Source organism: Marmota flaviventris, chromosome 8 (assembly GCF_047511675.1).
Source record: "Marmota flaviventris isolate mMarFla1 chromosome 8, mMarFla1.hap1, whole genome shotgun sequence".
NCBI lineage: Eukaryota > Metazoa > Chordata > Mammalia > Rodentia > Sciuridae > Marmota > Marmota flaviventris.
The window spans coordinates 1069821-1087635 of record NC_092505.1 but is presented as its reverse complement, the minus strand read 5'-3'; the positions used below and the strand labels follow the sequence as shown (position 1 = coordinate 1087635).

The 17815-nt window shown below is 63.8% G+C and overlaps 1 protein-coding gene across 1 annotated transcript in view; it reads left to right on the top strand.

Moving 5' to 3' along the window:
* Positions 1-1159: 1159 nt before the first annotated feature.
* The window catches only part of Col18a1 (collagen type XVIII alpha 1 chain), a 50625-nt gene continuing 33969 nt past the window's right edge, over positions 1160-17815 (top strand). Inside the window, 3 exon segments of the mRNA XM_071614966.1 lie at positions 1160-2472; positions 2474-2571; positions 14350-14894. Coding sequence (XP_071471067.1) covers positions 1229-2472; positions 2474-2571; positions 14350-14894 — 1887 coding nt within the window. The 5' untranslated portion in view covers positions 1160-1228.

Below are 17815 nucleotides of genomic sequence, written 5' to 3'. Positions count from 1 at the left end.
GGGGAGAGTGACGGCGGACATGGGAGTGTGACCCAAGCATCACTGCCTGAGCCACAGAGCCTTCTGCGCCCCCGGAGGAGACGCAGCCAGCACGTGCAGCACCTCTAGGCCTCTGGGTGTCAGGAGATGCCACCTGAGGCTGGGGGAAGGAAGCCAGGGCAGGACTCCGTGTGGCCGCAGGCTGTGGGCCTGGAGAGCTCCCTTGCTGGACCAGTGGCAGTGCCCCAGGACTGGTCCCACCCAGAACGCCGTCCTGAGGGCTGCCCGGTGACCATATGGAGCTGAGATGGTGGGGGCCAGGGCCTCAGGGCCACCAGCTGAGGCAGCCCCTGGGCTGGCATGCAGGCTGTGGTCAGTACCTGCCCACCTGCCCATCTCAGGGGACTCAAGGGATTGAGGTATCCCACAGGCTACTGGGCAGTGCCGTGCCTGTGTGCCAGGGAGCCTGCTGACTGTCGATGGTCCCTTGGATCCCAACAAACCCCTAATGTCCCTTTGCCGTCACAGTGATCCCCACTGATGCTGCGTTAGCGTGGACACGCCTGCGGGACCTGGGTGCCCAGGAGAACCCTGGGGTTGGGGAGAAGGGGCTGCTTTCCCCTGGGTGGGGAGGGGACTTCCGATGCAGGGTTAAACATGAAGCAGGAAAGCAGTGTCCACCCAGGCCTGCAGGGAGGTGGAGGGGCCTGGGGTGGGTGGAGGTCCAGGCAATGGCCTCAGGGGCCACTCCCTCCCCGGCCTCCATGTTTCGCCCCTGGGAGGCAGCAATTGCAACAGAGAGGAATTGCAGCAAGTTGAACGGTTTTCAAGTTCCAAGTTTACCACAAGCAGCCGTGGCTGGGGGCCAGGACTTCTGGGTGTGCTTTGCTGCAGGGTGAGGGGGACTGCGGCTGCCTCAGTGTCCCCAGGGGCTGGGAGTCCTGGCCTGAGGCCCCCACGCCTACACACTCCCCAGGCAAAGACTCTAGAGCAAGTTGGGAATTCTGCTGGGCGTCTTCAGAATGTCCCTCTGTCCTGCTTCTGTGGGAAGGAAGGGGTTAAGGTGAATCCAAGGGCACAGGTCACCTTGACTCCCTGGTTTGGGCCTTTTTGTCCTGTGGGAGTGAAGTGTGGAAGAAGGGACTTCCCGAGGAGGCTGGAGAGGGTGGGGAGGCGGAAGGGCGGGCCGGCTGGCTCCTCCTCCCGGTGGCAGAAGACGCCCCTGCTCCTGCGGGCGCTCACAGCCCTGATGGCCCCGGACCCCAGCAGACGCCTTGGCCGGCTGCTGCTGCTGCTCACCTGCTGCCTTGTGCCCTCCTGGGCCAACCTGCTGACCCTGGACTGGCTGTGGTCCACCGACATCGCCGACTCCGAGGACACACTGGTCTCCCAGCCCCAGGGCAGCCTGCCCGTGCAGCCTGCAGCGGCCCCCGCCACACACGTGGCCCCCCAGGATGACCCCGCGGAGCAAAGGACGGCCCCTGCCAGCCCCAGGCCACCCTTGGAGAATCCGAAGGCCGCCCCAAGCAGGGCTCCTGGCGCTCCCATCAGTGCCGCCGCCCCAGCTGCAAGCCCGGACACGAGGGAGGAGAACGTCGCGGGAGTGGGAGCCAAGATCCTGAGCATAGCCCAGGGCATCCAGAGCATCGTCCAGCTGTGGAACGAGGCCACCCCTACCCAGAGCTCTGCTGGATCCACCTCGGCCCCCACGGACCCTCTGGCCCTCGCGGGGCCCTCCGGCCCGCCCGAGGAGAGCGGGACCACTCTCGGGCCTCACAGAGGAGCTCTGAGCTCTCTGGGCACCTGGACGGCCGAGTCTGGCACTCTGGCTGTGCCCACCCAGTCGCCTCCCTCCCTGGACAGGCTCCAGGCACCACTGAGGGGGCACTCGGTGCCACTGGAGTCCCCAGGTAGAGCTCCTCTCTCCTCCGTGCTGGGCAGGGACCCTCCCTGGGGAAGCCAGATGTCCCCAGGGAGGGTCCAGCATCTGAATGGGAAAGGACACTGGCCTGCAGCAGCTGGTCCCAGCCAGCCCCACGGACGCCCTGCGTTTGGCTCGCCTCTCGTGCTTCCCCTGGTGACGGGTCCTCCTGGTGCGCACAGTGCCCTCCCTGCTCTTTCCGCACACCCTGTGGCAGCTTTAACGGGGAACCGTGGTGCTTGGGTTTCCCACGTGGCTGATTCTGCGGGGCCTGGTCTCGCTAATAACTCTGCACTGCTCGGGGCTGGCCCTCCGACTCCCACTGGCCGCTGCCTGCCCCTGCCGCCCACCCTGCCCATCTGCGGCCACCTGGGCCTAGGGCGCTCCTGGCTGCCCAACCATCTCCACCATGAGAGCGGCGAGGAGGTGCAGGCCGCTGCGCGGGCGTGGGGGGGCCTCCTCCAAACACGCTGCCACCCCTTCCTCACCTGGTTCTTCTGCCTGCTGCTGGCCCCGCCCTGTGGCCAGGGCCCCCCGCCCGCCCTGCCGCCCTGCCGCCAGTTCTGTGAGGCTCTGCTGGAGTCACCTGGATGGGGGCCGGCTGCCGGTCGCCTGTGCCTTGCTCCCTGCCCAGGAGGACGGGCACTGTGTGTTCATTGGGCCAGCTGCAGGTAACTGGCCGGCTTCTGGACTCCCCACTCTCCTTGGAGCCTGGCGGGGGGTGCCCAACGTGGGCGCCCATTAGCAGCAGCTGGGGAGGGGGAGGCTGGGGCATGGTGCCCTGAGCAGAGGTCCTGGGTCTGGGCAGGGCCAGGGGGTGGATGTGACCACAGGGGCCCTGTTGCCGTGCGTTGGGGTGTCATCAGGGCCAGTGTCCCCCACATTTCAGTGTGTTCAGTTCTCACCGTGGTCTGAGGTGGCCCTGGGAGACAGGTGTGGAGCAGTGACGTGACTTGACCCAGGGAGCAGAACTCCTACCAGTTTGGGGGGTTCTGTCCTTGCTCCTGGGCATCAGGCTGCACGGTCCCAAGTTGACCCTGGGCGCTCAGCCAGCTCTGCTGAGTGGGCTGCAGGGATGGACTTGGCAGGTCTGGGCCACACCGGGGCCCACTGAGGCCCGGCCTGCTGTGCACACTGGGCGGTCACTCAGCGCAGCCTGTCTAGCTTCTGAACAAGCAGCCTGCCTGTCTTGGTGGCAGTGTCCCCACCCACAGAGGCCCGTCACTCACGGCCTGCCACTGTTGCTGGCTGAGCAGGGCAGAGGCGAGGGCAGAGGAAGGAACAGGCAGGCTCTCCGACCACCCCCGGCACAGGGCAGTCATGACAGGCCCCAGCCGCTGGCCCCTCCCAGTCCCAGCTCCTCAGCGGCAGTTGGTGCCCGGTGACCTTGGCCACTGTACAGAGCGTGGGTGTTCTGTTCTCTCCGTGGGGAAGCAGGCTTGACCCTCGTTCCTGGCCTTTGGAACGGGGCAGCCAGGCTGGACCTGAGCTGGGTGTCTGAGGTTGGGGTTTTGTGTGGATGCCCACTGCTGGCTCCATGGGGGGCGAGCTTGGGTACATCCCAGCATTCTCAGGGCCCAGTTTGCTCAGCAGAGGTCCCTGTGGACGCCAGGCAGGTCTGGGGTGCACCGAGGAGGGCCACAGGCCAGGCCGTGCCAGATGCCGATGATGGTCAGTGCCCAAGCCCAGGAGAGAAGCACACGAGGGGCAGGACTGCCGGGGACAGGCAGGCAGTGGAGGTGGCTCTGGGGGCCCCGTGGCTCCTGCCTGGTGGCTGTGAACGAGAGGGGTGGTGGATGTGGAGGGGTGGGGCGCAGGGCCTGCTCAGGGGGGCCTGGTGTGCAGAAGCCAGGGGCCTTATCTGCATTAGGGACCAAGCAGGGCCACTCCAGGGTCAGCCTAGATTTTATCAGAGGGCAGCTGGAGCCGCAGTAGTGGCCATGTCCCTTAGCCCCCCACGGGGAGCCAGCTCTGGCTGCGGCCCCCACAGGCCACAGCTGGCTGAGCTGCCTGGCTCTGAGCCCCTAGCTGTGCTGGTCAGGGTGGGCCCCAGGGAGGCGTCTGGCAGGAGGGCTTGGCCTTGTGGGAAGTTGCCCATCCAGGCCCGAAGAGACGGTGGGGGTGGGGTGGGCGCTGCCAAGGGCAGGGGAAGGGCCTGGCCCACCTGTTCCCATCTGTTTTGGATGTAGCCCGAAAGCCGTGGGCAAGCCCTGCTCCTGCCGGGTGTTAGTGAAGACCCCCTCTCCTCTGGCGGGGGTCAGTCCTTGCAGTGTGGCCGGGGCAGCTCAGGCCGTCCTCACAGCATCTCACTGCAGTAAGCTGCTAGGACATCTGCACGTACTGGCTGTGTCCCCAGACGGGTCCTGGGGGACCCTTCCAACCCCATAATTGGCCCACAGCGCCTCAGGCCAGAGGTGGGTGGCAGTGTCATTATTCCAGGAGCCCTTCGCAGGCCTGGCTGGGAGACAGGGCGGGGGCAGGGAGGGTCCTCCCTGTCCTGGTCACTCACCCCCTCCCCAGTCTCCTTTGCCCTGGAGTGTGCCCCCATGCCTGCTGGCCCCTGTTGGGCTGGACACTCATACTCCAGTGGGAGGCGGGTGCAGAAGCACAAGGCCATGGTGGGACAGGAAAGGATGGGTGGGGGACCCAGACAGGGACTCAGCCCTCCCCACGCTGGTGCCAGGTCCCTCGGTGGTGCTGAGGTCCTGGGGGGCATGCTGGGCTCTGGTCCTGGCATCAGGAAGTGACTGACTCGGAGCTGGCAGGTCTCGGCTGCATCTGAGGCCTGGGGGGGTTAGGGAAAGTGAGCCCCTGCAGTGGGGGGAGGCCCAGGCCTGCTGCCTCCTCCCCAGGGCCTACCTAGAGCCAGCAGGGCCTCCCTGCACACCTGGCTCTGCATACCACCCTCACCTGCACACCTGGCCCTGCACACTACCCTCACCTGCACACCTGGCCCTGCACATGACCCTCACACCTGCACACCACCTGAGGTCTCTGTACTCATGGGTCCAGCTGGGCTTTTAACCTGTCCCCATCTCTTCCTTAGCCCTCCCAAGAGATTTGAGGGGATGGACTGGTGCATGGTGTGTGGGGACAGGGCAGCACCTGGCTGGACTTGGGGAGGGGGAGGCACCCTGCAGGACCCCTGCACTGCTGGAGCTGGCAGTCAGTTCCCAACTGGGGACTCTTCAGGAGCTTGCTGTGTCTGGGGCCTGTCCCTCAGGCCCTGGGGAACGGAAGTGAGGCCCTGCTGGGTAGAGCCGGTTGCTGCTTTGGGACTCCTGCAGCTGCTGAGAGTGAACATGGGCCTGCCCTGCCTCCAAGAAGCCCCGGCTCCATGGAGGCCGCTGAGCGATGAGTGTGAGTGATGGGTCCAGGGCCATGGCGCTGGGCGCTGGGCCGTGCTCCACACCTCTCCTGCTGCCTCTAAACCCCGCTGGCCTGGGAGGGAAGCCGAGGCCGGGGTAGCCGCTGGGTCCTGTAAGCTGGTGTGCTCCCTGTTCGCCTGAGAGGGAGGGGCGCAGGGAGATGGGCTCCCTGCGTCTGCCTGGGGCTCTTGGCACTTTGGGGGCTCCTGCTGGACACGCTGGGCTGCAAGCATCTCCGGCTTCTCTCAGAAGTGCCCCATCCGTGGCACCTGTGGGACATGTGGAGGCAGGGGAGGGCCTTCGGGTCCCTGGGAGGCTCCTTGTGCTGGCCCAGGACAGCAGTCCCTGCCCCTCTGCCAGGAGCTCCCAGGCTTCTGGGCCATAGGGCGTCCACATCCAGGGCCTCTGGTTAGATGCAGATCTTAGTAAACATTGCTATGCTTTAGGACGCTTCAGTTAGCTCGAGGTTTCTGTTTAACTTGATTCAAGGAGGAGACAAGACCACCTCCTTGGGAAAATGCCCAAGTGCTTACCTCTTGCTCCTGGCAACCTACAAATATTTTTCGTATGATGCCGGCTGAGCCCTGCACGGATTCCCGCCCCTTCAAGATCACGAGCCTTGCACAGCTCATTCTGCCCGGTGTCCAGGCCCAGGCAGGACCCAGATGGTCCAGAGGGCCGGGAACCCGTGTGACTGCAGCACGGACCCCAGGTGTGCACACCTGGCGGCACGGCCACCCGCGCCAGCTGGCTGCGCGTGCACACTTCACTCCTCCCGCATCAGCAGGCACTTAGAGCAGAGCTCACCTGAGCGCAGTCCAGTGTGGCTGGCTTGGGCCACAGTGCTGGGCACTGGCCCCCAGAACACGTTCTCAGGCAGCTCTCGGCCCTTTGAGGGACGTCTCCCCTTCCTCCCCTCCCAGCCCCGGCACCACCTTCGCGCTGCACAGCCAGGCTGTGCTGGTTTCCACACGCGGGAGATCATGCAGCGTTTTCTTCCTGTGACCTTTTTCACTTGTCTGCGGTCCTCCAGGCTCACCCGGTGGCCACAGTGTGGCAGTCCCTCCTTCTTAAGGACAGCTCTGGGTCCAGCACCAGGTTCCCAGCTTCTGTCTGTCAGCCCTGGTTGGTTCTGTATCTGGCCATGAGCTGAGAGCAGCCGTCCCCTGTGCACACACCCGTCAGCTGGTGTGGGTGGTCGTGCTACAGGTGTGCACACCTCTGCAGGTGGTTCAGAGCCCTTCCCTCGGCAGTTCTCCCCTCGCTCAGGGCTGGCATTTTGTTCTTGGTGATGTTACTGCAGATGCATTGTGTCCTAGCCTCTGCAAGTCGCACCTCGTCCTCCTGGAGAGATGCCATCATTTTGTGTTCAACTATGACCTGCCACATGCTGAGCCCTGATAGCTCTCGAGACCTGTCACGAGACCTGAGGATGTCCTGTATGAAGGCCCTGTCATGGGCCAGCAGGGTATCCCTTCTTCCTTTCCCCTTGTATCGTTCCTCTGCTTCTTCTTGCCTTGAGTTAGGACCCTGCTGCTGGCATGGAAGTGGGAGGAGCAGGTGCTTGTCCTACCCCTGGCCTCGGGGTCCACGGCCTGCGCCCCTGAGTGAGGAGCCTGCTGCGGGTTTTCCACAGCGGCTCAGGTGGCACTGAGTGGCTTGTGTCCCCTCCTGGCTGGCCGTGGTGAATGTGGGTTCTCTGCACCGTGGATGCCCTGATCCGCCCTCCATCTGCAGATAGTCTAGCCTGCTGACCTAGCTCCGTCCTGGAGCTCCAGGGTGGACCTCGATGCTTACAGCAAGTGCCCCTGATGCGGTGCTGCCCACTGCAGTGTGCCAGAGCTTTCCCGCAGGCTGTCGGGATTGGGGTGTCTGTAGCTGGGCTTGGTGACAGGCAGATGCTGGCCTCAGATGGAGCTAGGAAGTGTCCTCGCTTCCTCAGTGCGTTTGGCAGAGCTTGGGAGGTGACTTAGCTTTTTCGCTGCTGCAACTAAAAGATCCGAACAGATCAACTGCAGGGAGGGGAGTTCATGTGGGTCCAGGGTTCCAGAGGTGTGAGCCATGGAAGGCCGGCCGCATTCCTCACGGCTCCAGGGGAGGCTGAACATCACGGTGGGGACTGTGCCCAGGGAAGCAGCTCCCACGATGATCAGGAAACAGACTCCACTGTCCAGATACAGATACAGACCCCAAAGCCGCACCCAGTGCCCCCTCCTCCAGCCACCACCCACTCACCCCCTACCAGGACTGAGACCCTTACCACCCCATTTCTCCTCTGAACCTTCTTGCTTGTCTTTTGCCTTTTGGGGACACCTCACATCCAAACTGTGACAGGAGGGACTGGTGCTGGCCCTTGGTAGGTGGCTGGCAGGGGTCTCCGTGAGGCCAGGCCCAGGGCTTTCCTGTGTTGGGGATGCTGGATTTCTCCGTTCCCTCTCCTGCTAGTTGAGATCTGCTCCGAGTCTTTCTTCGTGGTGTGGTCTTGGTCCTCTCGTGTTTCTAGGGTGGATCCATTTCCCTCGCTTTCCGTTTCCCATCGTTGGCTCGCAGTTGCTCTTGCTGCTTTCTCATATCTGCTCTTCTTATTCCTGTAGAATCAGTAACGTCCCCATTTTGCCTTTGACCTTCTGACTTGAGTCTTCTCTCTCTCTTTTCTGGGTTCATTTAGCTGAGGATTTGTCAATCTTGTTGATCTTTCCAAAGAGCCGACTTTGGTTCCATCGATTTTCTCTGCTGTTTTCCTCTTCTCTATTTCATCTGTTTATTTGACTTTCTGCTCTCTTCTCTGTTTAGTTTTCATGAGGTTTGGGCTTAACTTTTCTGGCTCTTTCTTTAGCACTTGAGTAGACTGGCCTCTGGCCTCTGGCCTCTGCTGGTGACCCCGGGCTGCTCTCAGGACTCCCTCTTCTCTGTCTTAAGGAGCTGGAGAGCAGCAGGGCTCTGGGGGGTCCGAGTCCGTGTGTCACCCAGGGGGCAGCTCTGGGGGGTCCGAGTCCGTGTGTCACCCAGGGGGCAGCTCTGGGGGGTCCGAGTCCGTGTGTCACCCAGGGGGGCAGCTCTGGGGGGTCCGAGTCCGTGTGTCACCCAGGGGGCAGCTCTGGGGGGTCCGAGTCCATGTGTCACCCAGGGGGGCAACTCTGGGGGGTCCGAGTCCGTGTCTCACCCAGGGGGGCAGCTCTGGGGGGTCCGAGTCCGTGTGTCACCCAGGGGGCAGCTCTGGGGGGTCCGAGTCCGTGTGTCACCCAGGGAGGCAGCTCTGGGGGGTCCGAGTCCGTGTCTCACCCAGGGGGCAGCTCTGGGGGGTCCGAGTCCGTGTCTCACCCAGGGGGCAGCTCTGGGCCTGTCCCTGCTGCTTCCCCTTCTCGGTCCCCACACGCGTGCTGGTCCTCCTCCACCGTCCTCCAGGGGTCCCCGTGGTCTGGTCCTCCGCTGACCAGCCCTGTCTGTGCGCAGTGTCTTGGCACTGCTCGTGGTGACTTCACCTGACCTCGCGGAGGACTCGGGAGGGACTGCGTCATGGATCTCGGCCTCTGTGCTCCTCAACGCCACACTTCCTGTTCTTCTGCGTCCTGGTGGACACCCCTGCTTGGCTCAGCATTCTCTCGGCGTCCCCACAGCTCCCTCCGTCCTCTGAGCCTCTTCAGAGTGAGGACTCGCGGCTGGTCTGTCTTGGGGCGGGTCTCGGGGACGTTTCCCTGGAGTGGCCTCTCTCCTGTCTCTGTGCGCCTTGGCCTGAGTTGTTCTAGCTGGACCTCAGCTCTGATGATGCCCCTCTGGACGCGGATCTCCCGGCCACCCCGCGGTTTCTGTTTATTCCTTGGCTTGCTCCTGAGGCTCTTCTGGCCCGGGGTCAGCCCGAGGCGAAAGCCGACGGTCTCCTGGGGTCTTGGCCGCGCTGAGCTGCCTGAGCGCGTTCTCCTCGTACCCTCGGTTCCTTTTCAGTCCTTGGTCTTCCATGTCAAGAGGAGAGTAACAGAAGAGGGAGGGTAACAAGGAGATGCAGCTCTGTGCCTCCTGAGGTCAGCAGGGGCACGGGTCCCCAGCGTCTGGGGAAGTGGCAGGCCTGCGTGGGCCAGGGACTCCAGCACAGCTCTCAGGCCCAGAGGCCCGTGCCTGCTGCCTCCAGTCAGCGCCCCCACAGTCCTCCGGGAAGCCACGTTTGAGTGTTTGCCATCAAGAAATCACGTGTGGAGGCGCCGGCACCATCGGGCTAGTGCTACGGCTGACCTGGGTGCCACCACGACTCACCTGGGAGGACAGGCTGCTGTGGGCACCACCACGGTCCCGAGCTGCGCCATGCGCCTTCCTGCGCGGAAACCCGGGCCGGGGGTCAGGACGCACACGTGTGTTGGGGTTCCTCCTATCTGCAGGCCTCAGACTTGGTCCCGCACCTCTCACTGCAACAGGGACGTCTTTGGGGACCATCATGCTGCCCACCGGTCTGTGTGGATGTCACAGGTGGCGGCCCATGTGGGCAGGGACGTGCCATTCTCACTTTGCAGGAATGGATCGGGCCTGCGTCCGGGGACGCCCGTCTCCAGGGAGACCCGTGTGCTCTGGTAGTTTCACCCCCAGGCGCGCGACTGCTGGAGGACAAGTCCCGGCAGCCGGCCCGCCGGGCTCGCTGGCATTGCTCCTGTCACCCAGCTAAGGAACATGGTGTGGCCTCTTTGGGTCCTGGGGCAGCCCTGCCCAGATGGAGCTGCCCTCAGGGAGCATCCTCATGTCCCTGGGCCTCTCCTCTTGTAGGCCATCAGAAGCACCAGCCGGGCAGTACCGGGCGTCGCTGAGGTTGCTGGGCGGGTGCAGCTCTGAGAATTACAGAGGAGTCGGCCTGGACTGCTGTCTCCACCCGGTGACAGGGACAGGCACGTCCCTCAGGTCGGTTTCGGCCCTCTGGTCACAGTGTGGGTCCTCGCTGCTGCTCAGGATGCCTGTTCCTGGAGTCTTTCTTTTGATGTGGCGATTGGGTTCCCTGCTCACCCGGCCTTCCCTCTGTCATTGCCACCGTGTGACAAAGTGCAGGTGCGGGTCTGTGAACCCTGCCGAGCTCAGGAAGTGCCCCTGCTCCTGAGGCTGTCATTTTCTGTTTTGACAGGCTCCTGAGGGCCTGTCGTTACCCACAGGATCTGTGATCACTTTGGCATCGGGGCACCATTGTGGGGTGCACGGTCGTGGCACCTGGCCGGTCAGACGTGCAATGTGTCGTCCCTGTCCCCCGGGACTCGGCTGGACTGTTGACTGAGCAGTGGGTGGTGGTTCTGTCACCGTCCCCTGGTGTTAGAAGTCAGGCAGCACAGAGCTGGGTTTCCCTGCTCCCCGCCTGCTCTGCTCCTGGACTCTCGCGGTCCCCGAGTACGCCGTCCCTGGGAGCGCTGCTGCCCCGCGCGCCTCTCCATGGCTGGCGACGTGAACTCGTCCCGTCCTCCCCTTTATGGCTTCTCGTGGCTCTGGCTCTTTTGCTGCCGGTTCTGGATTGGCCGTCACTTCTAGGTTCCAGGGGACTTGAAATGAGTGTCTTCAAGTTGAGGGTGCTGTGGGCCTCCTGAACCCTGAGCCTGGTGCTTCTGCCCCTGCTGGAGCTGGACCAGGAGGGCAGGGGGCCTCTGGGAGTCCTCAGGGTGGGCCCCTCCTCTGGGAGTCCCAGTGCAGCTTTCAAAAGCTGCAGCTCAGGTCTGGACCATTGTGGATTGGACGGTCCTGGGTGGGGAGGTCCTGGGTGGGACGGTCCTGGGTGGGATGGTCCTGGGTGGGGAGGTCCTGGGTGGGACGGTCCTGGGTGGGGAGGTCCTGGGTGGGAAGGTCCTGGGTGGGATGGTCCTGGGTGGGACGGTCCTGGGTGGGGAGGTCCTGGGTGGGGAGGTCCTGGGTGGGATGGTCCTGGGTGGGGAGGTCCTGGGTGGGACGGTCCTGGGTGGGGTGATCTAGGGCTGGGAAGGTCCTGGGTGGGGAGGTCCTGGGTGGGACGGTCCTGGGTGGGGTGATCTAGGGCTGGGTCGGCCCTGGGCTGGGTCGGCCCTGTGTGGAGGTGCTCGTTAGGTGTTGCTCGTGGGTTCTGGGCTGTGCAGCCATGCTCTGGTGACCCTGAGGCAGCAACACTGGAGACGCCACAGTCTGCCCTGGGCCCCTGCATCTCCTGATGGCCACTGGTGCATAGACTTCTCAGCAGGCCCCGAGGAGCTGGAAGGGGTAAGGGGTGGTCAGAGCTCCCTCTGGTTTGAGGGAAGAGTGCATTTCACAGCCGGTTGTTGAGGTCCACAGTAGCTGCTTTGATTTGCAGTTGGGTATCTCAGAGCTCCTGCCCCCGTGTGTGTTAGAAGTTGTCTGATCAATTCTGCACCCACCTGGTGGGGCTGGTGCCCAGACTCAGCACAGGAACAGAGGCCTGAGTTCCACACAGGCAGGAGAGGGACCTGGCTCTGCTGGTCGTGGGGAGGCTGGTGAGAGCAGGTCATGGCCGACTGCAGCCCTTCAGAGGTGGGTGCAGCTGCGTGGTCGGGGGCTGTGGAGTCTCAAGGTCACATCCCTAGGAAGCCAGGCAGGTGAGCTGGCTCTGGGGGCAGCTGGGGTACCTGGTGCCAGTGCATGGTGTGACGGGGTCTGCTCATTCTTGGGGCCTGTCCCCTGTAGGGATGAGGAGCACCCGAGCCTGCCTAGCGGGGTCTCACTAGCAGGAGACTTCCAGACCTCTGGTAGGGATGGACGCTGCTCTTGGTCAGGATCCTAGTTCGGGGAGGGAGTGAGGGCCTCGTCCCTAGAGATATTCAGGTGGCAACAGAACTCCTGGAAGGGGCTGGGTTCCCTTCTTCCAGGACCTCTGACTTGTGTGCTGGTTTGGGGGACATGGCTGGATGCATGTCCTGTCCCCAGTGACCCTGACCAGGCCCTGTCCTAGTCGTGAAGGTCATGTGATGGTCATGATTCTGGAAGGTGGCACTTCAGCCCAGGAGGTGGGCTGGCTGCAGTCCTGGCTGCCCCCGGGTGCCAAGCCCCTTCCCCCAGAGCCGGGCCCTGGCTGCCCATCCGTGGGGCCTGTGGGGATGAGGCGGACTGAGACTGTCCTGGGGTTTAGGGACTGTGTGAAGCACTGGGCATCCAGACCTCCGCTACTCGCCGTGGTCGACAGTCTTCCCCCAGGCCAGTCCCGAGTTCTGGATCTACCAGGAGGAGGCCACGCTAGAAGGCCCAGTCCTCCTAAGGGGCCGCCTCCTGCCTGGGAAGGCGTCCTCTGTGCTCAGGGGGCCCGGCCTGGGCATTTGGAGGGAGGCTGGCTTTGGTCCAAGTCAGCGGGCCAGCCTCAGTGTGGGCGGCAGGGCCTCCTCCGCTCGCAGGAGAATGGAGCCTGTGAACTTGCTGCCTGGCGTTCGAGGGGCCCCCCACGGGACCCTCAGGAATTTCGAGGAGAGGAAATGGGAGAACTCTGGACAGAGCCAATTGTGTGTCCCTGGGGTCCCTATGCTGCAGTGTGACCCTGCCCCTGCTGCTGCCTCTGGCACCTTGGCACACTGGGGGACACCCTGCTGCTGGAGCAGGCCTGGGGCGCCATCCCCAGCACTTTGCTGGTGGGTTCCTGACTCCTGACCTTAGACACAGGGCCCAGCACTGCTGGTCCAGGGGACTGTCCTAACGGCTGCAGGGCATCTCCCGGGGCCCAGGCTGGCCTGACAGACTTCACTCCCAGCCAGCAGACAGGGCTTAGCTGCAGGCCACAGGGGCAGCCGGGAAGCCCCGACTGGCAGGTCAGGCTGCCCACGTGGCCTGAGAGGTCCGTGAGCACAGGCTACGGTCCGTCTTCTGTGCTGGGTGTGTTCTTTCTGACACAGGCCCTCCGTGGGTCAGGGTGGACGTTATTCCCCTCTGCTCTTCCCTGGCCCCGCCTCAGCCTGGCCCCACGGCAGGGGCTAGCCCCCACAGCTCACTCAGGACTCCGCACACCAGTGACCCTTCCCCAAAGGCCTCTTGCCCATGAGCCTGTCTGCTGCCCAAGGTCCCTCCTCTGTGACTGTTGCCTTCTGGGGAGCAAACCATGCCCACACGTTGGCCAGGGTCAGGGTCTCTAGAGAAGAGACAAGGCCCCGGGCCCAGACCACAGCCCCGGTGTCCAGCCTCTGCCTGGCATGGTGGGTGTTCCGGTCCATGGAGGGTCAGGGTCTCCTGGAGTCCCTCCTGTTTCCAGCAGTGACCAATTCCCCTGGATATGAGGTGTGTCTGCTGCTCCCAGCTCCTGATACCCCAGCCCCTGGGACCTCAGCCTCGGGGAATCAGTGCAGGCCCAGGAGCCATCGTCGACAGGACGGCCCGTGACCTCCTACCCTGGCCTCACTGGGAAAGACAAGAGGAAGTAGGAACAGGTGTCTGTGGCTGCGTCCCCAGCCTGGGCTCCCGCGGCGAGGCTGCTCCCTGAGGGTCTCAGGTCAAATGGCAGAAGCTCTTGACTCCAGGCAGGGCCAAGTGGGCCTGAGCGTGGAGAGTGGATGAGCGAATCATGGGGCGCTGGGGACTCAGGGGACAGTGGGGCAGTCCCTGGGAGTCTGCCTGCCCCCGTGGGTGATGGCGGCACCCCAGTGAGAATGGCCACCCTGCCTGGGGCGCCCGCCCAGCGCCCCGCCAGCGTCGCCACTCCATGTCCAACTCCCAAGCCGGGGGCAGGATTCCTGTGCTGCGGCTTCCGCTCAGAAGCCAGTGAGCCGGAGAGCAGCAGCCCCGTCCACGCCCTGCGTCCCCAGGAGTCTCTTGCTCCCAGGCCGGTTCCCAGCGCAGCTCGCCAGGGAGCGGCTGGGTCTTGTCCCCGCTCCCTTCTTACCCAGGGAGAGGTCGGAGCCAGGGGTGTGGGTGGGGCTGTGTCCTAGCTCCTCACCCTGTCTGTGTCCCCCGCCCGTGGCCGCCATGCCCCCTGCAGACGTTGTTTTGGTCTGGATGAGCTAGGTGATGTCCAGGAGGTGCTGGGTGGCAGAGCCCAGAGGACAGGACGGGCAGACGTCGGGAGGCCCTCGGACCTCGTCCCCCTGTGCCTGCCCGGCCTGCGCGCCCAGCTCCCTGCCCCCTCATGTGCCCCCTCACCCCGTGTCCTCCTCTTTGCAGACAGTGTCCGTGAGGAGGTGGGGCTGCCGCAACTCCTTGGAGAGCCCTCGCCCCAGCAGATCACCCAGATCGAGGACCCCGACGTCGGGCTAGCCTATGTCTTTGGACCAGACACCAACAGCGGCCAGGTGGCCCGGTACCGCGTGCCCAGCCCCTTCTTCCCTGACTTCTCGCTGCTGTTCCACATCCGGCCGGCCTCGGAGGGCCCCGGGGTGCTGTTCGCCCTCACGGACGCGGCGCAGGCCGTGGTCCTGCTGGGCGTGAAGCTCTCGGGGGTGCATGATGGGCACCAGGACATCTCACTGCTCTACACCGAGCCGGGCGACAGCCAGACCCACACAGCGGCCAGCTTCCGCCTGCCTGCCTTTGTGGGCCAGTGGACACGCTTTGCGCTCAGCGTGGACGGCAGCTCTGTGGCTCTGTACGTGGACTGCGAGGAGTTCCAACGGCTGCCGTTTGCTCGGTCTCCACGGGGCCTGGAGCTGGAGCCTGGCGCTGGCCTCTTTGTGGGGCAGGCTGGGGGAGCCGACCCCGACAAGTTCCAGGTAGGCCCTTCCGTCCTGCCTGTGGGGGTGGACCAGCTGGGACAGGGCCGCAGGCCTCTTCTGTCTGGTGCTGCAGCCGGAGGAGCCAAGCCACCTCCCGCCCAGGGCCAGCCGGTCTCTGGGGCCGGCCATCAGGTCCCTGGTCCTCCTCTGGCCATTTGTTGCCTTAGAAGGGTCGCCTGGGCCTTTGAGTTTCTCTGAGACCCTGGGGTCCAGCCGGGGAGGGCCTCTGAGGACCATCTCACAGTGGGATGCCCACCCACCACAGTCAGGGGCCCCTTCTCAGGCGTGGGCTGGGACCTGCAGTGGGCTGAGTCCAGGCTTGGTCAGGTGGGTGCGTGGCCAAGTCCAGGCCCAGCCCCGAGCTGCAAAATGGAAGTTCAGTGGCCCTGGCTAAAGAGCCCTCAGGGGTTTGAGGCTGTGGTGGCCTCAGGCATCGCCCTCCAGGAGGGCACACTGTAGGGGTGGACGGTTCACCCGCGGTTGTGGGCTGGTCATTGTTTTAGCAGATGTGCAACAGCCCAGCGTGGGGTTAGCTGGAGTCCCTGTCTCCTGTGGGTGACCCCAGCGGGCACTAACCACACCCAAGTTCCAGTGCTCCAGACAAGCGTCCCTGTGTGTGCTAGTGAGGCCACGTCCCCAGGGACAGAAAGTCATTATGGACTGACAAGGGCCATTTGTCTGACGTTGCTCAGAGGCCTGGTGTCTCTGGCTTTGAAAGCTGACCTTTAGCCTTTGGCAGGAACTTCTAGCCCCCAGGGCTCAGGAGCCGCCCGGACTTTGACACCAGCTGGGCCTCTTTGTGTTTTCCTTTCGATGCTCACACTGATTGGGGAAGATCAGAGAGCAGTAGCTCTGGCCAGGACAGTATGTGGAACACCTGCCCAGGCACAGCTGGGTGGCTGGAGTGTCCCCTGAGTCTTGTGCATCTTTCACACCCTAACAGAAAAGATGCTCATGGGACCTGGGGCACAGGCCGTGGAGTGCACACCACGTCCCACGGTGCCCAGCGAGGCGGCCTCGTCTCTGGCCTTGCCAGCACTGTGTGAAGCAGGCGGCCAGCAGTACCTGAGTGTGTCCACTTCTTGGACTGGTGGTGGAGGCAAACTTTTATATTGTTTCCACCAATTTGTTGGCTATTTTTACTTCCTTTTTTTGGTGACTGACTGTTAATGTTCTTTTGTGGGGAGTAGGGAGGTCCAACCATTGATTGATTTGTACAACCTCGTCATGTGTGAAAGAAATTGGTCCTTGGTCTCGTGGCTGTAAATCTTATTTCCTAGTTTGCCATTAGCATCTTTGAGTTTTAAAAACCATTGGGATGTTTAAAGGATCTATTCTGGTCTGGGAAGACCCTGTGACTAGCAGAACCTTTGATGGTTGGAAGGTGGAGGTGGAGGGGTTCCGGGTCCTGCATCTGGCAGAGGGGGGCTCGCTTTGGTAGAAGACAGATTTGGTTTGGCACAAGGTACGTTCAGACTCTTGGGAAGGGGTCATCTGAGTCGTGCGATTGACAAGGTTTGGCAGAAACAAGCTCAGAGCTGTGGGGCCCAGGAGGCTGGGGTTCCTGGGAATCCCCTCTGGACGAGGATACGGCCCCTTCTGTCACCGGGGCCTCAGAGAGTCCAGCTGTGCTGCGAAGCTCCCTCCACACAGTGCAGGGCCTGGACAGGACAGCCAGGCAGGACGCCCAGCACGCAGGGTCCTCACTGAGCTGCATGTGGAGTCAGAGGGGTGCTGAGAAGGACTGCGGGACCACAGGAGAGGCAGCCAGAGAGGCCGGCTTTGCAAACCGAGCTGTGCCTGGTGGCCAGAGCCACCCAGCTGGGAAGCAGAGAGCAGAGGAGACCTGGCTGCCCTACTGCAGCTGAGACCCCCCAGCCACGGAGGCATGGGGGCACCAGGGAGCACCAGGGAGGCATGGGAGCACCAGGGAGCACCAGGGAGGCATGGGAGCACCAGGGAGGCATGGGAGCACCAGGGAGGCATGGGAGCACCAGGGAGCACCAGGGAGGCATGGGAGCACCAGGGAGCACCAGGGAGGCATGGGAGCACCAGGGAGCACCAGGGAGGCATGGGAGCACCAGGGAGCACCAGGGAGGCATGGGAGCACCAGGGAGGCATGGGAGCACCAGGGAGCACCAGGGAGGCATGGGAGCACCAGGGAGCACCAGGGAGGCATGGGAGCACCAGGGAGCACCAGGGAGGCATGGGAGCACCAGGGAGCACCAGGGAGGCATGGGAGCACCAGGGAGCACCAGGGAGGCATGGGAGCACCAGGGAGCACCAGGGAGGCATGGGAGCACCAGGGAGCACCAGGGAGGCATGGGAGCACCAGGGAGGCATGGGAGCACCAGGGAGCACCAGGGAGGCATGGGAGCACCAGGGAGCACCAGGGAGGCATGGGAGCACCAGGGAGGCATGGGAGCACCAGGGAGCACCAGGGAGCACCAGGGAGGCACGCACACACAGGGGGAGGGCTCCTTGGCCTCCACCCTTCTCTGCCAGGAGGCGGCATTTTCAGGCCAAGGGCTGGGGGCAAGATGCCACCCCAGAACACAGGGGAACCCCAGACAGGGCCATGGGCAGAGGGAGGGGAAACCACAGGCAGTCCACACCACGCCCGCGACTGAAGCTGCCGCCTGTGAGCAGCGTGGTGTGAGGACTTCTCTGGCCTGGTGATGAGTGGAACTCTCTGACCCTCAGTGTCCATGTCTCCAGATTCCACAACTCTCGTCCAAGTCCTTGGGTGTCCACGGGGCACTGCTGACTTCTTCCCCACTGACCGCCCAGAGGAGGGGGCGGGGCTGCGGGCCACACTCTGTGCTCTGGCGCCCCCTGCAGGCTCCCAGCAGCAGGCACAGCGGCCCTGCAGAAGGAGCCGCATCGTGGTGGGCTGGTCTGCGGGGGGCGCTCAGGGG